The sequence below is a fragment of the Dunckerocampus dactyliophorus genome, chromosome 3, assembly GCF_027744805.1.
Source record: "Dunckerocampus dactyliophorus isolate RoL2022-P2 chromosome 3, RoL_Ddac_1.1, whole genome shotgun sequence".
NCBI lineage: Eukaryota > Metazoa > Chordata > Actinopteri > Syngnathiformes > Syngnathidae > Dunckerocampus > Dunckerocampus dactyliophorus.
In genome coordinates this window covers 11,680,670-11,703,392 of record NC_072821.1, presented here as the reverse complement: position 1 = coordinate 11,703,392, position 22,723 = coordinate 11,680,670, and the positions used below count along the sequence as shown (strand labels likewise).

The following is a 22,723-nucleotide window of genomic DNA, read 5'->3' as shown; positions in this document are numbered from 1 at the left end:
AATATGATTTGTGTGTGCGTGTGCGTGCGTGTGTGTGTAATTTGTTAGTTGCGCGTACATTTTCGTTGCACACGTGTTTTATTACATACGGTTATTTAGTCACATGGTGTAAAAGGCGGAGTGTATAAAGTCATGGTGGGTCCTCTTCTATTCTTCGTCGGCTTTTCCCCCCGTATGTGATTGACAGTAAGCTGGAGAGGTCATGTCGTTATTCCCCCCTCACTTTTGGCGGTTAGTAACATATGTTGTTATTGTTTTAGACCATTTTGGTAACATTTGCCTACTCCAGTGAATAAACCCACAAAACTGGTACTTATCTGTGATTTGTTGGCTGCCAGTATGTTGAGAAGCAGTTAACTTAAATCGATACAATACCTAAAATCGACAGTAAATATCAGCATTATCCATCTATCCATTTTCTATGCCACTTGTCCTCTATGCTGGAGCCTATCCCAGCTGACTTTGGTCGAGAGGCAGGGTACACCCTGGACCGGTCGCCAGCCAATAGCAGGGCACATCACCAACATAGTCTCGTAAACAGCGAGAACACAGTATATTTGCTCCATAAAAAGCGAATATATAATTAGGGTCATTGTAAATGTTGTAGACTCGTTCGTAAGCCTGCCCGACAAACTTGATGATTTGGCATGTAGAGAACTCAATGACCATATATGGACACGACACTAACGTTCCAGCTAAGGTAACTGTTGTCATACCGTTTATTTAAAACAAACCTACTGCTACAGAACGGCTACTCTTACCGTGGATTGTAACTTTACATATGTTAATTTACACTGACGTTAAAAATTAAAATACGTGCTTGAACCTGTGTTGTCATTGTGACATTTTTGAATCGCCTTTTGATATGTTTGACCCTCCTGGCTCGCCGTAGAGAGAATAAACATTGTCACGCAGCTGTTCCTGTCGTGTTACGTTACTTGCATATCACATCTCACATGTAATTTCTTCCTTCAAAAGATAAACGGAATAATTGTTTCTGTGACATAACGCCATGGAGCCTCTTATAAAAATCAGTCAAGGTAGGTTCAACGGAAGAACGACTCTCGACGCCATTACTGTCGTAATCATTTAGCAAAATACCACTCGGGTTGGTTACTTGTGTTTTCCCGACAGGAGCAACAAAATGGGACATTCGTCAAAAAGTTTGGGACTACATCGAAGACAAGAATCTGGCTAACTTCCCCAGGCCTGTTCACAACAGAATTCCTAATTTCAAGGTAAATTGAAACCAGTTTAATTTTGAAACCTTCAGAATCTGAGGCGGTACATTTCTGTGATGGGACATATAAAACGAGACCAGTGCATCAGATCTTCACAGTTTAAGCTAATGTTCCTAAACTACAGCATCTGTCCTATTTTTGTATTTACTGGCCAGGGTGCTATTGAAGCTTGTAACAGGCTTGCAGTCCTGCAGGAGTTCAAGTCCAGCCAGACAGTTAAAATAAACCCAGACAAACCCCAGCAGCAGGCCCGCCTTGTCACACTGGAAGTAAGTTGAAGCTAACTTAAAGCTACTATACACTTTTCTGTTTTCCAACCAGGGGGCTTTCACAGCCTGTGCCAAAGTGTCTGAGCTGCAAGTGTTTACCCAGACAGCTGAGGTGAAGGTGGATCCTGATAAACCTCTGGAGGGTGTCCGACTCGCAGTGTTGCAGGTGCAAATACCAAGAACCTGAAAGGACTGCCTACAAGGCTGTACTACAGGCACTTTTTTGTGCCTTAAACCCTGTTGCATCTTTTATGCCTCGTGTAACAACCTCTCAAATGTGTTTTGTGTAATGCACTATACATATATATATATATATATATATATATATATATATATATATATATATATATATATGTATATGTATATGTATATATATATATATATATATATATATATATGTATATGTATATATATATGTATATATATTTGTATATGTGATGTATAATAAGCAAGTGTTGCAGATATTCCACATGCATCTTATTTTTGCAAGTGTAAAAAGAAGCTAACCACTATAGAATGTAAAAACACACAAGGATTGCATATGTTGACACTGGAAGCTTACTGTTTCTTACTTGTAGTCTATATTGTTATAATATCATGTTCTTTTTCTCTTAAAACCCCTTTTTGAGGTTGGTCCTTCTGTTGGAGTAACTGCTTTAAAACCCCAAAGAAAAGACAGACCTTCGGCCCGAATTAATACTCCAATATGTGCTGAGCTGAGACCCTGCAAGATTTGCTGACGTTTTTGTTTCAAAGCACAATCATGCATGACATTTTGCATGATGATCGCCAACGATGGTTCAAACTTTTGTGTGACTGTAGGGACTTTGTTATTTCTTGAAAATTTAGTTTGAATTCAGAAATGTACGGCCGTTTAATTTTAGAAGCTCCACTGTAGAAGATTTTATTATTATTGTCAAGCTATAAGATGTTTTTATGATTTATGAGTGACATTTTTAGCACCAGTTAGAATTTTCAGTATGACCTTGTTCCAGAAGTTGTAACAATTCGTTCACCTGGTTCAAAGCTGGTGCAAGGTAATAATGTTAGTTTCTTTTGCTCTCTTTTTTCAACAGGCACACAAAACTTTATTGGTCCCAACCCCTCGTCTTCGTTCTGGCCTTTTTAACAAGATTGTTCCTCCCCAGGGAGCCAACAAAGAACAGCTGCGTATATGCTCTTCCTCACAGGTTGAAATCTCATATGTTATATGTTCACTCAAAATTGTCTCCTGATCCATATAGTTGTTTTGTACTTGAAGCCAACATTTAAGTGTTTCCACCTGCAGGGTGTGAAAGAGTTTAGCGTGCCAATTGGCCTGGATGCCAAAGTCAAGGTGGACCTTGTGGTGGTTGGCTCTGTGGCCGTGTCAGAGAAAGGTGAGGACACCATGTATCAACTTTTTATTGACAAATGACACACCTGTAAATGGTCCTATCAGTTTGGAAATGTTTCAAGCTGGAGGTTGACGGTGTTTTGTGAGTATGGAGTGAAAGAAACAAGGATTATTCAGTCAGAGAAAGTAGAAAGTCTGTCCCAAGTGATACACCGCACTAAACACATGGAATTGAAAGATTGACCCACACACAAGTGAAACCATTTCACGTCACTGTATATTCCTCTGATTGCTCTCTGCTCCATGTTGTTGTAATTAACTATATTGTATGTTGCAAATGGGGGGAACCCAATGAAAAGTTTCTGTGAAATTTCTGGAAAACTACTGGAGATTTCGGTTTAGGGCTATCACATTGCGATCATGGCATGCATTGTAGCTCCACCTCTCAAGGTTTGAGGAAGACCAGACATGAGAATTGGTGCACATTCTGTGTAATCAGATCAATTCGGCTACTTGTGGCTTCTGCCCTCTTCTCACAGTGTATTCTTATGCTCATTTTTTCCCCGGGATAACTGATGCAGCGCAGCCAAATCTCAAATGGCTCGAAGTGGACAAAACCACATGGTGTTCATTGAAAAGCACGATTCAGCAGAAGCCCCAATAGGCTGCAGTTTAATAAACACATTTTTATTATTCTAAAATATTGCCCTCAACGTATAAGTCATTCTAATGAAATTAACTCCCCTTTTCAGGTTCACAGCCCCATTAAAAAGAAAAAAACTCAAGATATAATAAAGATGTTGGTTCCACACTTGAGGTTGTCTTTGCCGTCATAGCTTGCGTATTGTTACATTTGTATACACCTTTTGTAGATTTGAGCTGGTTGTTGCTGCATCATTGCCACGTATGAGGATACATGAGAAGTAATTGCAAAAATAGGCTTACTCTGTTGATACGCCTTAGGTGATAATGCTGAAGTATTATGCTACATAGTATCCACTTTGCTGCAGCAGCCCGTTTCTTGTTGCGTTCAGTCGCCTCTCGAATGAAATACATCGTCATAATGTGGACATTTTTCTTATCATGATTGCTTTTTCTTCAATAAAGACCAGGTTTGTCGAATGCCTGGAAAACCCGTTCCCTTCAGCAGACTTGTCTTGTAATAAGACAAATTATACTACTTCAACAGATAACTTAAGCCTAAAGTAAGGGATTAATTGACTGCATTCCAACTGTAAATGAAACTTCACATTTGTTCTGCTTCTCCCAGGTTTCCGCATTGGAAAAGGTGAAGGCTATGCAGACTTGGAGTACGGAATGATGGCCTCAATGGGAGCTGTGGATGAGTCTACAGTTGTGGTCACTGTTGTCCACGACTCTCAGGTTAGTTGCTTTTTTTTGTGTTTTGTGGACAATATTTTTATAGAAGTTTGTAATTTAGCCTCTCAGTGGTTTAATCTAAAAGTAAGTAAATAATATAACTAAAATATTAGAACCAACTATCAGTATGATTCAGCAATTCTACACCACTGCAAACTAGAGATGCTCCATAATGGTGTCCTTTTGTCGTGTAGAGCTCGCACAACACGGACATCTTATTAGGACCCTCGGTCACACATATTTACCATTCAAAGGTGAAATTTGGAAATAATTCCAGACCGTGGACATACTGAGCGAGCAAGTTTGTTGCTTTGTGGAGCATGTCATCACACGCGCGCCGACATCATCGGCAGAAAATCCGATACCGATATGAAGCGACTCATTTTCATGCCAATCAGACATCCCTTCTGCAAACTACAACCGGATATTTGTAACAATATGCAGATGTGTGTGCGTTGGTGAATATTCTGTGACTCCTCCTTTTTAAATTTGGTAACAGTGTCATAGACTCTATTCTTTGGTTTTCAAAATAACCTGACTGTCAAGTGGCAACATAACATCAGCTGTGAATGAAACCATCACTTACTGGTGTATGTGCTTCCTTCAGGTAGTGGACATATCTGAGGAGATCATAGAAAGTCATGACCTGACTGTGGACTACATACTCACTCCTAGCAGAGTTATAAAGACAAATTGCCTGTCTCCAAAGCCACAAGGAATCATCTGGACAAAGGTAAAGTAAAATGTCTCTCTTTTGCTGACCCTCTGTGATCATGAAGTAAAACAAAAAGAAAAAGCAGGGGACATCTCTGTTGCAATTTGGTCTTAAATGTATTAAAAGGTATCCGTCAAGGATTAAGCATTTACTTTTTTAAGCAGGCTTATATGTTGATCAACTAATGATACATGTTGTTACAGGAATGCATATGTGACTTAGCTAAAACAACCTACAAAAAAGATTTGCCTTGCCACTTTTTTTATGTAGCATAGCCCTCTAGTGGACATATGGTATCTCTACAGTTTATCAAGTGGGGAAACAATGTGCCAAACACAAAAAATAACAGAATAATCGAAAATGTTAAAATGTATTTATATTAATTTAACAATATGTTAGTATTAATTAATATTGGGACACTTGACCATTACACCAACATGAACCCAAAATGGTTTGTAAAGTCCTGCTTTGTGTATGGGAACATACTGGAAGAAGCATAGTATAAAGCCTTTATACTTTGACTGAGGTGTGTGTCAATACATTTATCCGTATTGTGTGTGCTGTCTGTATTCCAATATCTTGGCCTCAGCTCGCTTTTAAATCAGTGACACAATGTGTGTTATGTCTCCCATTAGACATGACAGTGACATTTGTCTGAAAAGTGCAAACGGTTTGTGTGCAAAGCTCTGGGCTCCTTAAGACACTTGTGTAAGTAAACAGGACCCGCTGACCTCACAGGCAGGAAGGCCATGTGTGAGCATCAAAGCGTTGTCTTCCCGGCTTGCCCGGACTCCACAGAGGCGGGGGTTGTCGGGGCGGTTTTGGAGTGTCAGGGCCACTGTAAAAACAATAGCCTCGTATATTCTCCTCTGGACTGATTAGCATCAAAGGGGTGCCGAACGCACTCCAAGACGCAACAAATCAAGTCAGTGGTCTTATTTTGAACTGCTTAGGAAGTGAAATGTCCCGCTGCTGTGCAGGGGCTTTATTCTAACTGTGGCATGATGAAGTAGCACCAATTAATTTTTCAGCCTTGCTGTTCATTTTCTTAACCCGCTGGTGAGCTACATTTTTTGTCGAATATTATATTGCATGTATAGTAATATCATCCTGACCATTTCAGCTTGACTGAGAATGCGAAGTTTTGTGTCCTCAGCTGGACACAGCAAAGCTGGAGAAGATGCCCATTCTGAAGAAGCTCCTGACCCTGGAGGAGCAGGCAGGGAAGGATGTCATGCTTGGGACAGAGCCTCCTGCAACTGAGCCTCCTTTGCGAAATGATCACCCCAAAAGGCAGAACAGACGCAGGCCAAGGCAGAAAGCCCGACAAGACACCCAGGAAGATTCCAATGAGGAGAAAAGTGTGGAGCCAGTACAGAACACCAGACGGAATCCACCTCGAGTGAGGAAAGAAAGCAGAGGAAGTGAGGGAGAGGATGTCGAAAGGAGAAGGAGAAAGGGTCGAGGAGGAGGGAATATGAAGGAGAAGAGTTCAGAGGAGACTGGAGGCGAAGGTCTGACCCAAAGTAAGAGCATTCCTGGTGTAACCACAGTATATCTGGGTGGGATCCCCACAGGGGTACGTGTGAGCGCACTGAAGATCGCCCTCAGAGAGAGAGAGGCAGGGCCACTCAGGCTAACCTGGCAGGGAGCTCAGCACCGGGCCTTCCTGGACTACAGCGATCAGCAGGCTGCCGAGAAGGCCCTTGAGGCTCTGCAGGGGCTCAGTCTGAACGGTCAGAGTGTGCAGGCCGCGCTGGCCAAGAGCCAACGCCGCAGCAAGAAGCCCGGTCCATCCAATCGGAGACCAAAACCAGCGGCAGCGACCGCTGCGACATGCGATGCAGAAGCCACCAGTTCAAAGAGCGAAGCCCCTGAAAAGACTGAGCAGTAAAAACACAAATAACTGTGCACTAACCTTAAAATGCCTTATAACACTTTGGTTTGTTTAAATGTATCTTGATTGGTTACACTAGAGCCAGATGTTTATATTGAGCAACATCTAAATAAAATATGCAACAAAACTATCTCTAAATGTGAAGATTTTGATTTTAGACTTATTTTCTTCTATAAACTGTTAAGTATTTAAATGTTCATTACCTTTTATACACCACCAGGCGCTCCTTACCCAGTGCCAAGAACAATGCTGGCGATCGCCGCTAGACTAAGGTCAAATAGCGCCGCCATGTGGCAAAATTTGACATCTATTTTTTTACATGCGTTCTTCTCTATTTTGTCTGTGAGCTGTTTAACATTAACATGTTCCTTTACTGGCCATATCAACAGGTTGAGAACCAATACAACCCCTATATGCAGATTTCTGCCTTTACAAGTATATATTTGTAATATACATACCCAACTGCACTGCATAGTAGTTCTTCTCAATATTTTGTTTCATCACTAGAGAGAAAACAACTCATGCATCAAATGATATCTCCATCAACATGCGCTGTTATCGATTAAAACCGATCTATTTTTGTCAGTCTGCAAGATGCCATCATTGGCTTATAGGCCTAAAATAACACTATAATGTAATGTAACGTTATCACTCAAATATTTGGTGAGATATTTTCAGACATTACTTTATTTTAAACATTTGCAGTCCATTATAATCGGTATTTTATGCAAATGCAGGCTTAGAACTTAAAACTTAAGTTATTTTTAGGCGGCACCGATGAAGTTATGTTATAATTCTGACGGCGTAATTAAATATCACTGAATATTATTTTGCCAAACTTGTGGATTCCTCAAATGTTCTCAAAGTTGTAGTCCTTTTTGAAAACTGCAGCCCTGAGTGCAAACACAGCACAGGTCAGTCTTACAGCAAGTATACACGCACGCCACATCTGCGCTTCATCACCCAGAAACACGCACCTCTGTGCCTCTCACGTCACCTCCATGTACTTGGAAAGACTTTACCTGCTTGCTGTTTGTGTGCCACACACACACACACACACACACACACACACACATGCGTCCAGTAAGACATGTCAGTCTGCACCCAGCAGCCTTCTGCAGGCTTTTTATGGAGCTGGCATGCAGGCCTGCAGGTCACAAGCAGCTGTGGTTAGTCATCTTGCTCCCTCTGCCCTGCCGCACCTCAGCCAATGTCATCAGTGTGAATGTGAGATTCCACTGCTGCCCAGTCTCATGCATGTGCTTATATAGGCTTGAGGTTTTGGCGGTCACATGCACGATGCAGTCAGAGGTTCAACTGTACAGTATGTGCTGGATGCACACTAAAGTGACCATGAACATATCCAATACAACACTACGCCTCATATATCGTATCACTGTTTCTCCTAAACTGCTGCCATTATTTTCAAAATCAATTATCATAACTTGAAAGAACTTTGAATGTACCCCTTATCGCTTTCAATTATTCTTTATGTTGTATGTATGGAGTCAACCTGCATTTCAGTTCAATTTGTTGCCCCAACATAGGTACACCTGCCTGCACAAATCTTATCACAGCCAAGAGTTGCACAAGCTCTGAATTTTAGCCTTATAAAAAAACAATACTGTCCAGGTGTATGACTTTAGCATTAGAATAATATTTTGTGTACTTTATCTACGTGAAAATATGAGAAATACTCCCCACTCAGTTGCAGTACTGTTATACAGCCGAAATGATTCAACCCATATTGTAAATTGTGCTTTTTTGTGAAGCTTTTACACTTGAACAAGAAAATAAAACCAATTGAACAGGTCACCATCTTGCAAACGGCCACTATTTTTTCAAGCGACACTTTTAATGAATGTCATGTAGAGAGTAGGTTGAACCGTTTTGAGTGTAAATCGTTTGTTTATTATATCATGTATACCTTTTTCAGCGTCAGCCACAACATATAATGTTATTATACGCATTAGTATATTTGTTTTTGATGCATGCATGCTCCTACTGGTTCACTTTAGATTGTGCAGGTGTGCCTAATGTTATGGCTGGTGTGTAAAGCATGCAAATATAGTTATGCCTGTGCATAATTGAATTTCGTGTATAGTTTTTTAAAAAGTACACATTTTATTTTTGTCATCCGTAGTAAATTAGGCAACAGTATTGCTTATTTTGAAAAGGATTTCATTCGGGCAGCAAATGAATTAGCCATTTTGCATCAATTAAACTTTGTATTTATGGACTAGTTTTTTATTGCAATACATTTTAAAGCCTTTTTTAATATTTGGTTTGTATGGCTTTGGTTTGTATTTGGTTTGTATTTGTATTTGTATGGTTTGATGCTTTTGACAAGTAAAATATTGTCTGGGATGATTTTGAGATCTATCCAAGAAATTCCACTGTTACTACGGTGCATCTAATTACTTTAATTACTTAATCAATTCCTTTGCCTTTCTGTCAAATAAGCAAAAATATGCTCAGATAAATTAGACTCTGTCACCTGGAGTTTTAATTTGTTCAAGTGTTTGATTGACAACATTTAAACATCTCCTTTTTGAGAATTTAGGCGTCAAAAGCCCAACAGATGTATTTTTATTTATTTTTTTACAAATTGTAATAAAGATGGCCCTCGCTAAATTCTCCAACAGTATAGAATAATACACAGTGCTGACATGAATGGTCTAACCTAACGACATAAACGGTGCTTACATTATATCCTCCACTTTCATTTAAAAACAAATAACAAGCGTCCTGACAAATATTGCCAATAAAGCATAACACCTCCTTGGCCAATTCGCCTGAAATTTAAAAAAAATGCAGGCTTTTAGAATAAATAGTAAGTTGCGCTTATAGGCTATTCAAAAAGTGCCTTAATCATTTGTATACAGTATAATGGACATATAAATGAAATGTCCACAATTGTTCATGTCACTGGTAGTCCAGAAAAAAAGAGTGTAATATGCAAAAGTAACGTAAAAACAGAAAATCAGACTTGTGCATTTTTACATGATGGAAGAAAAATAATAAAAGCTGGACAAAAAGGTGTGAGTGGTAGTCATCCGCGCTGCAGGACTTAGTACCAAACATCAGCAGAGTTCTTTTACCCTGCTGCTCCATGATGACGACAAGTAAAAGTTTGTATTATTATATATTATTATTATTGTTATCATCATCACCGTTGCTCTTGTCGATATGTGTGTGAGAGAGGTGGAAGTGGTGGAGAGGAGTGGAAGAGGAAAAAAGTAGTCCGCGCTCTTTTTTTGAGGCCTTCACGTCCCTCAGTGGATTCCTCTTCCTTCTCGTTGCAGCTGAGCCGAACCGAGCTTGCTTGTGGGCCACGCCGTAGCATCACATGACGCACGGCTTGATGTCCTGGTAGGAGACCTGCTGATGGTGGTGGTAGTAGGAGCCGCTGCTTGGCGAGTGCATGGCCGAGGACGTCATGGCGTTGAAGGAGAAGACGAACTCTTTCCGGTCACACATGCTGGGGGACTGGGAATGGTACCGAGGGATGCCTGCATGCAAACAATGACGGTGAGTTGTAGCTATCGATTTATCGATCTTCATATGTTCTAGAGCACGTGACACTCCTAACACTGTATATATAACATAAATACGATACATGACATGAATATCAAAAGTATTTAGTACAGAACAAAATTTAAGGTAATTTTTGCTATTAGACAATAAATGCATTTTAACCAATATGAGATTAATTTACTATTTCCTAAATGCATGTCCCCTGTATTGATCCCAAAAGTGCATGTATTTATTAGGTGGTCAAAAAATAAAAGTGCATAAATAAAAAGTTATGCTAAATATCTAAATTCAATTATTGAGTTGAAAACAAATTTAAAGTACACTATTTTTTCGCTATGAGAGAATAAATAATTTTTAACCAATATGAGAGGAAGTTTGTATTTCATAAATGCATGTTTCTTACGGTTTTGCCTGTTGTGTATTTATGAATTAGGTGGTTAAAAACGGAGGCTTAAAATGACATATGAAAACAAAATAATTAGGAGCTTTGTCAAGCTTCCATTTAATTTCACGCTGTATTTAACATACTTTCATTTTTAGTTAAGTGCCCAGTTAAATGGCGCGTGTCACGAAACAGACTCCGAACTGCCTTACAACACAGCCTAACCGTTTTCAAAGTGAGTTACAGTGAGCTCCTCCGCTAAAGGCCCATGCTTGGCATAAGGTCAGTCAACCACTTAACTATGGCCCAGCACTAATAATTATGTGGCAAGTCTATGTTTGTATTTTTCCATACAATCTGCTATAATTTAACCCCAGAATGTTATTATTACTTTTATGTTATTATCAAAGGAGCCCAAAGGAGCCTACCTTGTAAGTCTGTAGTCGTGTGGCTGTTCTGGTGCAGGTAAGGCTGCTCCAACGAGTGTGTGGGCAGGCTGGGCTGCAGCGGGTTGGCTCCGGGGTTGCACGGAGAGAGTGGCTGTTGCTTGATGTAAGAAGCTCCGTTGTTCAGAGTGGCCGAGGCCGGAGATGGAGCCCACGCCGAGGCCGGGCTGGAGTAGACCGGGTGCGGCTCCATCACCCCACCGCTGGTGAGCAGAGGCGAGGCGGAGTTGTCGTGATGGGGGTAATCTCCACCAGGGGTGGGTGCAGTGCAGCTCCCCATGTACGAGTGTCCACTATTGGCCGACAAGTGCGTCATTGAATGGCCGGAGAGAGCCATGCTCTCCATGTTTCCCGCCAGGTGTCCGTTCATCATCCCGATCCCGCTGTCCAGAGACAAGCTATTAGGCGGACACGATAGCCCCCCTCCGCTCCCCTGGAAGTTATATGAGTCTGGGATGTGGTTGAAGCCCAAGCCGTTCATCATGCTGTACATGGGCTTCAGCGCTTGGCACTTGCGCCTGAAGCCTCTGGGTCTCCTCCTAAAGGAGCCCTCCTCGAACATGAACTCACTCGCCGGGTCGATAGTCCAGTAGTGGCCCTTCCCTGGTCGACCCAGACCCTTGGGCAGCTTGATGAAGCACTCGTTAAGGGATAAATTGTGGCGCACTGAGTTTTTCCACCCCTGGTAGGAGCCCCTGAAGAAGGGGAAGCGGCTCTGCAGGAACTGGTAGATTTCACTTAGCGTGAGTCGCTTGGTGGGAGAGCTCTGGATGGCCATGACTATGAGGGCGATGTAGGAGTAAGGAGGTTTCTCCGGTCGACGGATGCCTGCGTTTGTCTTTTTGGCTTTCGTGGTGGAGGAGGCGGTTTCCATCACCGCGGTCTGTCCGTGCGCCTTGTCCGGAGCAGACATGGGGCTGCTCTGGGCAGGAGTCTGCGCTTGGGGCTGCTGGATCTCTGCCGTCATGAGTTAGACCTTACCCGCCTGGATACAAGAGCAAAATGTGCGTCTTGCACCTCCACAGCACCTTCTGGTCCAGACAACGTCAACTCACCGGCATAAAGAGACAAAATAAGAGCTTTTGTGAAGTGCACGAGACTCGCAGGATCCTGACTAACTTTCTCTTCTGTGTGATGCAGCTCGTTCAAAAGGGAGCAGAACAGGAGCCGCTTTCCACTTCACTTGCTGTGTGTTGTCCTGCTGACTTTTTTACGTATCTGTTGCCATCAGCGCATTGGAAGCGGCATGCCTTTTTGGCCATCCTAAAAAAGTGGGACCCGCCCAGTTCCCCTCCTACTCCAATGGTGGGCTGTAAGCTTGCACATCTGGGTGCACTCACTTTTTACTTTGGATTTTTTTTAATACTTTCCTTATTTGAAAAAGGTCATTCTATCTTCTACAGAGTTTTAATAACTTGCATTGTCAATTGTGTTAGGTGCTGACATGAATTTGTGCGTAGACTTAGGAATTATCTATTTTATTCTATCTCACTTTATTCTAAAGCAAACTAAATAAAACATTATGCATAACATATGCCTGTTTTTAAAGCTCAGTGCAAATCATGTTGGTGCATCACCATTAGGAAGGTGCCCGTATAATATTATTTTCATTCCTATTTATTATATACTTCATGTATAAAGTATTTTTCCAAAGAGCATGCCCCACATATTTAAAACCACCCTCCCAATTTTTGTACAAGATAAACAGGCGAGAGGGCAGGATGTTTACACAGCAAAATGTAAACATGTTCCCTCTTGAAATAAAGAAAAAAAATCAACTAAAGCCCAATTCAATCAGCTAATAGTCAATCTCGTGTGATGTGCCCTCATAGTGAAGAAGTAGGAGACTTTTTTTGTGTGTGTGCACCAGAATATTGTTTGTATAAGTCATAATATTTATGCAGAGGACGCCCGAGGAGTGAAGTGGATTTGCTCTGCCGGATTCTGAGCTCACAACCTCGGGTGGAGACCGTGGATCGACTGCTGGCAGACTTGCTGGGACCATCGTAATGAAGAAGTAAGTTCTTATAACACCACTTTAATTTAGCTCCAAGCCAATTGGGCAATTATTCTCTCCTCATGCAGAGCTTAAAAATATATAATCAGGATATTTCTAATGACACTTTTCCTCATTCGACTTTTGACTGGAGTCACACTCCAGATGATATTAATGCAGCAGGGCACGCAGACCATACTGATCAGTTTATAAGCGAAAACTTGACAGTAACTTGCTTATTGTTCCCTGGAGAGCTCCATGGCTGCACTCTGCAACCTTTCTCCTCACAGTGAGCGTTCCCAGTCTACTACTGTTCGCATTGAAGACTCACTATTAAACATATTTTTGACCTGGCACTTCTTTTTTTGACATTTGTGCCTGTGCGCAAAACCTGAGACTGTTTGGATGTGCGTAAAAAGTTGCTCTCATTCTTGTGTGCATGGCGTCACGTAACAAAACCGATGTTAGCTATTTGCATGAATAACTCCCCGTGCGTATGTCTCTTTAATAATGTCTACGATCCAAAACACAACAGCGCGAGGGCCCGTTTTTATTCCAAGCGCTCCACAGCTTCGTTTTCTAAATGTCATTGTCAAGGTGAAGGTGACAGAAGTGCTCCTGGTAGCTGCCGAGCCATGCATGGATAAATGAATGTTCATATTGTTTTAACCGGTGCCTGTGCGGACACTGGCCTAGATTTGGTCTAGGGTGGAAAGAGAGGGAGGGAGGGGGCACACATTTATCAGAGAATGAGACCACCCAACGCGCACCAAGCGGGGGCATGCGCGCTCCCGTTTTTCTGCATTTAATTACCGCTGATGACTTCATTCCATTAAGATTTCTCCACCACCACTCCCCAAACACACACACACGCACACATACACGCGCGTACCTCTTGCTGTGATGTTGTGTATTTGTGTGTTGAGACTTTGAATGTAGGCCTATTCCCCCAATAGTAGTCAACCAGTGTTGTCTACGAAAGGCTACTTTACATAAAGGCAGAATAAAAAGCCTAAATTAAAGCATTTACAAAGGTAATATTGCCGATTCTAATGTTAGAATTTTGCCTATGGGTTTTTCCTGTTTGCGTATCACTAACTGCCTTTTCTAAGATGATAATGCTCTGTTTTGAGGAACAGTTATTGCACTTTTATCTTTGTTAAGGCAGATGTTCTGATACAAATCTTGTGCATCAAATCAAAACGTGTGAAATGTGATGTTTCCAGTGGCAATGTCATGGTATTGCTATATTTACAAAGCAGTTTCATGATTTAGCCCTCCTGGATCTCATTCAATTGCATCTCGATAATATGGCTGTTAGCAACAATAGTATTCTATTTATTCTATAGCTGCCAAAAATATACATTTAAAAACAAACTCGGTTTTTATTCGTTGCATAAAAAGACAGCGAAGGAAAGAATAGCCTGGTTTTAATGGCGTCACAAGGCAGATTGTGTTCGTCACCGAGCAGTCATGTACTTTTTTGTCTTTCCATGACGTCCTATTATGAAATATTGGACAGCTCTGCATTCCCAGGAATGCTAGTCCACTTAGGTGGAGGTACACCGCAGAGTGCACAATCCTGACAGGCCTTCCGGACCGTCATGTATACCTTATTTACTGCAATGACCCCAATATAGTCCCCACTCCTATCCAGTCTTAACACACTCAACGTGTTACGGACAATCTGCTCATCACTTAGCAGGGAAACACTTTTCCCTCTCTACAAAAGCCTTTAGTTTTGCTTTCATTGTTTTACATTTGATGTCAATTTAGTTTTATATTTACCTTTTGCCTGTTTAGAATGAGCTACACTTGATTTGACCTAACAGGAGATTAAATATGTGGTGTACACAAACATTGAGTAGCAATCATTGCCTGTTTTGTTCATACAATAGGGAAAAAATACGCTTCCCTCCTTCAACACTGAATGAGGCAACATAGGATTACCAAGGACACAATAAATATACTGTACATCAAACACGTGTCTGATAGAGTTTCAAACAAATCATTTATACATTTGGCATCCTTGTTATAATCGTTAAAAAGCCTATTCTTTCTTTTCTATTCTGCAGATAATATAAGATGTGTATTCCTTCATAGTTTTCACTCGTATAGAATGGAACTTTATTGCCACAGCACAAATTGTACAATGAAATTCAGGCGCAATCCTTGCATGTAAAAAGAGGAATAATACACCATAATAAAATAAATATAGATAGATGTAATACACATGTTGGTAAAAAAAGACAAGTTCAACACTTCCAAACCCTTTCTCCTAGTTTCAGTATGCATGGATTAGTGCAAATATGATGGTCGATATACGGTATGAACATGATATGGAGAAGTGCAAACAGCAATAACTACAAAATAAAAGTCAATAAACAGTAAACTGCAAACTATCCAGTTTTCCTTGAAAAACAAAATGACATCGAATATGCATTGCTATTTACAAAAAATGTATAATATATATAATAATAATCTAAGGTTTATATAGTATAGTTTTTCCCCCCAAAATTGCAAGTGCATTTTTATTGTAAAATAACCCACACGCGAAAGTGACATTTTGAACCGATGCTACCAACATTGCTTTCTGTATTTGTTTCAGATGAATGGAATTAACGTAAACATAGTATCATAATATATTTATAATACATTCACATGTTCATATGCTCATTCATCAAGGGAAACAATTGTCTTCAGTAAGTGAACGCAACTTAATGTGTACTGTAATATTAAGTACATCAATTCTTCATCCACAAAGTATGAAGTATTTTGGACGGCGAAACTTTGCAAAGTTTTGCCTTTTTTTTGGTGTCAGAAAGGCAATATTCAGGTTAATTGAAAGCAGTGTGATGTGGCTCGTGGAGCCCTCGTCACTTTCCCTCCGCTGTAGGTGGCCGTGTATATTTTCCTTGAAGTGCTGTTTATGTGAACGAGAAAGGACGGGATTGCTCGCAGACCGCTGATTGCGCGCTTTGAGTCGCTACGTGAACGTGAAAAGTATATTTGATGGCCTCTACCGTGCAGCTGCGCGCAGCATGTATTGTAACTACTAAGCCCTACGTGCTCATCTTCTTTCTTTTATTGCCCACAGCGCGCCAGAAAGTAGCTCCTATGCAGAGGGCAATAAGCGCCGTAAGAGGCCATGAAACCATATACAGTCACAGGCTATGCAACATAACAATAGGCACACCCGACTGATACAAAAGCTGTGCCTATAATGCTCAGATTTGACTGACACCGTCAGAGCGGTGTTAATTTAACAATATGTTTATTATTGTGGTGCAGTGGTGTACAACTGCACTGCATCACACGGAAGGTAATCCAAAATAAATACATTTAAAAAAAATCTAGCATTATTTTTTATTCAAAGGCATGGTTTTTGATACAGTTGGATATTATTACATAATGCAGGCATACCTAAGTATAACAGGACTCCTGGGGAATTATTATTTAAGAGATGACATATATTTATGTTGATTTTTCTCAGTCCATTTTTTATACCGCTTCTCCTGAATTCACAAACATTGGCTGAATACGCACATGCGCTGTCACACCTTGCTCTGCACTCTTCAGCAAGTGTTTTACATGCTCAAAAGCAACAAAACGCCATAAGGAGAAAGAACAAAAACATGATCTAATATAAGTAAAATCTCTGTAAAATCTCTGTTTTTTTAGTCGGATTGGGGTTCATTTAATCACTTGTGTGAGTTGTGTTTACACAGCATAGAATTTTCTTAATTCATAATGTTACATACAAGAAATCGTATATTGAGAATGTATCAAATATGTCAACATTATTTGTTCATAATGTACAAAAGCGTGGCAAAAAGATGGCAGCATCACTCTTGACAGAGTTGTAGTCCCCGACAAGGAAAACGTACTATTGTTTAGTTTGTGATCTTCATTGTAGGACAGGAGAATTTGGCTCTTCAAAAAGTTTTAAAAAAAGGCCCAAAAATGAGGTTCATTCACGTGCAGTAAAAATGGGACACATTATACCTGCTCATTGTTGAGACTGGTTCTTGACGAAGTGGGCCCAATAGGGAAAACTACAAGGAAAGATCCACAGTATTAAGTAAGAGGTTATGAAAACATAAAAATGAGGGTTCATGTTCAGATATCAAGGTTAGATCACATGGAAGGTCAGTTGAAGGAGACTACATTGTTCATTGTCTGTTTAAAAGCTAATATATAGCTAGTCTTTTTTTTTATTTTATTGTATTTCTTATTATAATATCTTTTTCTGTATGGTACAATATATATAAAACAAAAAATCCAAAATTCACAAAGACACTGACTCACATAATAATATACAACACAAAAAACAACTGGTAGGGGCCAGATAAAAAGTGTTGAGACTTATTTTTATTTCTGTCAACGACAACGCATTGAAGTAATGTTGTTTTTAAATAAAACGATTACCGCTTTTTACCCTTTTATTTGTGTAAGATCTTTAAAGTCCAAGCAGCAAGACATTTTACTTGAAAACAGGCAACTACTGTATCTTTTTGTGCTTCTGTAAATGCAAATGTAGCTATTCCTCACAATTACGGCACACACTGCAAAAAAAATGCTATGTTTAAATACAATCTGGTACATTAGATTGAAATATGTGTATGTATATATGTATATACTGTACATACATATGTACGGTGCATATGTATGTCTATGGGTGTGTGTATATGTATGTGCTGTATATAGTACACACACACACACACACACAGTATATATATGTTATAATATTATACCTTATCTGCAATACGATATAATGTAACATTAAGTCAGTGAAGCTTCTGCTTATCTTAACCAAACTTATTAGGTATGGTCACATGAACATATCCACTACAATAAAGACACAAAATTTATGACAACACAAGAATCAAAAAGCCCTTTGTCAGGAAAACATGCTCCTTCTTGATAATAGATGCAATATTACAGCATTTTACTTGTAACAATGCTTGAAAATCACATTACGAATGTATTTCGAAACCATCTTGCTTCATTTCTTGTGCTCTGACTTCTCTTGCAGGCATGCTGGCTCTGTCCCACAGTGGGTCTGTCCCACACGCTGAGTGGGAGCCAGTTAATGTTGCCCCACCCTGTGGCTCAGCACACCTCCCATGCCGGGCTGGTCCATCACGGTGTGACTGATGCTGCTATTGAGCCATCAATAATAGGAGATGAGACAAAAACCACAGTGGAGAGGACATGAGGAGACTTGGGCCACCACAGCAGGTTAGTTTGTTGAAGCCGCCCTGATGGCAGCAGGACGGGGAGTGCAGCGCATGGCAACATCGGCTCCAACGTGCGTGTTTAGAATATTCGGTGTTTACGTGTAGCCCGCTCTCGCCTTATTTTTCTTTGCTCTGAAGGGGGATTTTCCTGTGGTCAGTTGATTTAGAAAAAGCAATTAAGAATTCCCAAACAGTCCACCACAATGGGAGATGGATAGTTGAATAGTTTAAAATCTGCACCCGACTGAAGCCACCTGCATACAAACCACACATAAAAGAATGTAGGGTGCATTTTGGGGGGCATCCCTGTTCGCTGTCATGGATCTTCTACCATGGAGAGCTTTGGTAGCATCCAACTTAATACTCTAGTCGCTTTGAAAAGAGGACACGTCCTCCTTGTCTGTGGGAAGTGCATGGCCAGGCAGCAGCGGTTGGAATCAGTCAGGAATGTTCTGGGATGGTAACTGGATTCGGTCGTAATGCCCAGCTCTCCACAGCGGAGCATGAGGGTGGGAAAAAGGCCGAGAGCATTTCCTGAGTGGAGGGGGGTCCCAGCGAAGCATCACAGGCGTGGGCATTATGTGACAGCCACCCTGCCAGGTCTCAGCCTTCCATCCCACATGAAGAGTGGCGAGGACGGAAAGACGGCAGGGAGAGGCTGCAATTAAAACATGTGGCAGTTTTGTGTCCAGCGCGAACCTGTGAAGGGTGGAAAAAAGAAAAACATGAAGTTTAATGTAGTGACATACCAAAAAAGAAAAAAACAGCTTCACTTTCAGAGCACCAGAGGTTGTAGTGGCAGAATGTCAGAGGTTTTGGCTACTCATTGAAATGTGAGTCTGCAGGTCCTAAAAAACCCAAAACATTTCCTGGAAGCCAAACAAAATCCGTTCCTGGATGCTCTATTTGACATCCGATTTGTTCAGATTCAGAATAAATTTTCCCATAGGAAGTAAGGAACTGTTACCACAAAACCTTTCTTAACTGTACAGTAAGTCTGACTTACAACTTACGGACTTACTTGCTGACGGTTGTCCAACGAATGATGACCACTCTTGTCCTTAACGAGTTCTTGTAAGATGGCTGGACAGTCCAATTCTGGAGACGTTCATGCTGCTTTTGTGAGTCCCTATATTACATTTCCGGCTCGTCGTCATCATAGTTGATCGTAGAAGTCCAATGTGGTCCGTTAGAAAATGGTATGACCCAGAGGGTTTGAAATACGTAACCTGTATAAGGGCTTCACTGTACTTTACAGTAGTGTAAAAGTTCGATACATCATACCCCCCAGATGAATAAGTGCAAATTATTAGGAGCACTTCTCAGTATGATGCATTTGATACAGCTATTGCATAGAATCTGTCATGAGACACTGCCATTGACTGGATATTGGCATGTGTGCGTGCTAGCTTGTCTAAAGGTTGGGTTCATCCTGGAAGGAATCTTCAACACTCAAGCTGTAGATGTCAAAGCGCTTTTTATTTCCACCTGCTACCGGCCTATTTCCTGCTCTGCAACAATGGCATTGGGGAATCTGTGGAGTGCCAAGTGATTGATGTTGCACTGTATTTGGCCCTTATTCACATTGGGGCCTGACAGGAAGTGTCTGTCCCCCCCAATACGGTCTCCACCAGCCATGTGAGGCTGAAGTGTTCAGGGCTTACTAAAGACATCCTTTCTATTCTAAAGTGTCATTCTTCTCCAAAGACAGGTTGGCAGCTGCACATAAACACACTTTTCACGTCTTATAAATCAGTTGGAGAATGAATGAAGTTAATTGTCGCCACGCGATTGAACTTAGCCACATCCCTCTCCTGCTTGCACCCAAGCATCACTCTATTAAGGCGTCCCGAAAGATGAACAGACATACATCACATCTGCATTCTTTCCATGCAGCACTGCATTGACGACAATCTATCACCCCTTCTCTCTCGCTCTCTATTTCTAACCGTGTTTCTCTTTCTGCTTCCTCTAGACTGGAGTGGGCAGGCATGCGGCTTTGGCCGCAGGAAGCAGTGAATTCTTTGGAGAATGGAAGATGTCTTTCTAGGCCCCCCCTCTAACCCTCCCGCTACCCCAGAATGACCCCTGACCCATCCGTATGTTTATATCAGAGCATGGAAGTGAGAAATAGTGATGAGTCACTCCGGCCGTGTGTTTACGCTCCGAAGTCACGCAAGGAAGGAAATCAGCCACGGTCTGCTACAAGTGGCGAGCTGGGAGAGAGAATAGCTGCGGCCCCCTCAGCGCCACAAAGGTGCACCTCTCTGTGAGCGGGATTTTAGGATTTCCTTCACCTGAGATCTGCTGCAAACACTGCAGGCCTACAGGACATTGTAACTGGTCAAATTGATCACATTTGATCCTGACATTGCAAAACACAATTTGCAATGGACTGATTATGTACGTTATTGTATTCATACCAGTGGTGTTTTTACTGTGGACGCATCGAAGTCCACTTCTAATTTGTTCAAAACCATTTTCCTCATAGGGATTAATTATAATTGAAAAAAAAACATGAATTCCAGGGTCAAACTGTCAACATCATAAAACCTCTATCAACTTCACAGTTGCCATCTCTCCAGGCTGCTCTTGGGGATTCATAACAAAAGGTCCCAAATGAAACAAAATGCCGCATGTTTTAAGTCCCACATTCAATGTAAACTGTATGCATGTTTGAAATAAATTAAACCATAAATGAAACCATACATTTGGATGCCTACTTGTCGCCAGGCAGGATTACCGGGGCACAGTCATTAGTGAGTGGCATATGGCTGCTGTCCAGTGAAAAGCATTTATCTTCAAATGTGAGTCTTTTTATCAGAAAATGCCCCTTGGCCATTCTTTTGAGTGACCATTTGATTATAAAGCTGTTGTTGTCAAGAGAGAGCGTTCCTCCACTTACGCTCTATAAATAAACGTAACACCTCATTGCTTTCCACCTATATAGCACACACACACACACGCACGCACGCACAGCCTCAATAAGAGCCTACAGCTTTTATTTTGGCAAGATTTCTCCTGGATTGTACCTCCTGTCAGGGGCTTTGATTGATAGTTGTGTTTATCGCCGTATTATTAAGTAATCAGGCTGACCGCAGCAGGGCCTCAAGCTCCTTGATTCCACTTCAGTGCAAATTAAAGGTTTGCTTCATGTTTATTCTTGTGATTTTTCTTAAAGAGATATATATTTATATATATAAGTGTTTTATAGGAGTGTCCTGATTGCTGCAGTCGCTTGGGAACATTTAGTGGGATGCATCCTCATCACGTAGATCCATGCAGGACATTCACGGTCCTGCTAGAGTGTAAACATCCTGCCTTTTAAGACACTTGTACATTGCTGTAAAAAATAGCGTTAAATGAGCACGTGGAGTTATATGTGCCACTTTTTGGGCGTCAACAACAAGAAGCACTCAGCAAAGGTGGGCGCTCACTTGGGTAACATAGCCTACGACCGTCTGACTTTGTGTATGGGCCGAGTAAACAAAGTCACGGCAACGTGGACTTGCTGCTGAGTGTGTCCTGATGGACACACTGCACTGACTGAGACACTGGCAACTATCTTGTTTGATGAATGGCCCCTGGATCATAGGCCATGTATTTGGGTTATTTAAGTCCTCTAAAAAGGTGGAACATTGTGCTCCAGACAGTTTGGGTCAGGAATCAGTGGGGTGACAAATGTTTCATGATGTTGGATCCGTGATATCAAGATGATCATTGAAACCTATTATTGTAGTGATGGTCGGTTTCCTTTTTTAACCACAGTTTGGAAACTCCCCGAGTGTGTCATCGCACTATTGCTGCACTGAAACACCTATGTGTGGCTATGTGTGAGACTTGTTGTTATACAAATGATGTTCTTCATATTCATATTAGGAATTGGATCCCGACATGGGAAACAAATGTTCATATCAGTTGGTACAGTGCAATAATCCATACATGTATATGTGCAGTACAGGAAGTAAATGAACCCTGATGACCACGATTTCCTTTCACATTATTTGTTTACACCAAATTATGATTATATATTTGTTTTTAGGTGTCTAATAATTGAATATTGTCAATAAATTAACATAATCTGAAATTTTGACTTTATTTTTATATGTTTATATTCACAGAATAAAAAAAAAAAAGACATAAAAAGGCTAAATTTATATACAGAGCAGCCATATACTCTATGGTTGTAAAAATGGCTAAGACAGACATTTATATGAACAAGCGAATAATAGCAAGGGAGACTGCAGGAGTGCCTTCCATCCATCCATCCTCTATGCCGCTTAT

At 41.0% G+C, this 22,723-nt stretch overlaps 2 protein-coding genes and 1 long non-coding RNA gene across 4 annotated transcripts; 2 read left to right on the top strand and 1 right to left on the bottom strand.

Moving 5' to 3' along the window:
- Positions 1–888: 888 nt before the first annotated feature.
- mthfsd (methenyltetrahydrofolate synthetase domain containing) lies at positions 889–6,978 on the top strand. Of its 2 annotated transcripts, none has more exons than XM_054770781.1 (8): positions 889–1,040; positions 1,135–1,238; positions 1,563–1,676; positions 2,587–2,700; positions 2,799–2,889; positions 4,117–4,229; positions 4,834–4,959; positions 6,098–6,978. In XM_054770781.1, the coding sequence occupies exons 1-8, from the start codon at positions 1,013–1,015 to the stop codon at positions 6,833–6,835; spliced, it is 1,428 nt and encodes a 475-aa protein (XP_054626756.1). In that variant the 5' UTR covers positions 889–1,012; the 3' UTR covers positions 6,836–6,978. The 2 variants fall into 2 exon arrangements, with proteins under 2 accessions (XP_054626756.1, XP_054626757.1); XM_054770782.1 differs by lacking the exon at positions 1,563–1,676 and adding an exon at positions 1,397–1,510.
- Positions 6,979–8,306: 1,328 nt separating this feature from the next.
- On the bottom strand, positions 8,307–12,431 carry foxf1 (forkhead box F1). Its single transcript, XM_054771900.1, has 2 exons — positions 11,186–12,431; positions 8,307–10,350 (listed from the first exon to the last, which is right to left on the bottom strand). The coding sequence occupies exons 1-2, from the start codon at positions 12,168–12,170 to the stop codon at positions 10,184–10,186; spliced, it is 1,152 nt and encodes a 383-aa protein (XP_054627875.1). The 5' UTR covers positions 12,171–12,431; the 3' UTR covers positions 8,307–10,183.
- A 120-nt stretch (positions 12,432–12,551) lies between these two features.
- LOC129179073 (uncharacterized) lies at positions 12,552–22,499 on the top strand. Its single transcript, XR_008569885.1, has 3 exons — positions 12,552–13,220; positions 18,235–18,440; positions 20,415–22,499. It is a non-coding gene; the product is annotated as an uncharacterized LOC129179073 (long non-coding RNA).
- The last annotated feature ends 224 nt before the right edge of the window (positions 22,500–22,723 follow it).

Excerpts from the sequence above, each read along its gene's own strand:
- mthfsd (XM_054770781.1), top strand. The coding sequence starts at position 1,013 with ATGGAGCCTCTTATAAAAATCAGTCAAG. Across the intron at positions 1,041-1,134 it reads TCTTATAAAAATCAGTCAAG|GAGCAACAAAATGGGACATT; the intron begins GTAGGTTCAACG and ends TTTTCCCGACAG. Across the intron at positions 4,960-6,097 it reads AAGGAATCATCTGGACAAAG|CTGGACACAGCAAAGCTGGA; the intron begins GTAAAGTAAAAT and ends TTGTGTCCTCAG.
- foxf1 (XM_054771900.1), bottom strand. The coding sequence starts at position 12,170 with ATGACGGCAGAGATCCAGCAGCCCCAAGCGCAGACTCCTGCCCAGAGC. Across the intron at positions 10,351-11,185 it reads CACGACTACAGACTTACAAG|GCATCCCTCGGTACCATTCC; the intron begins GTAGGCTCCTTT and ends GTTTGCATGCAG.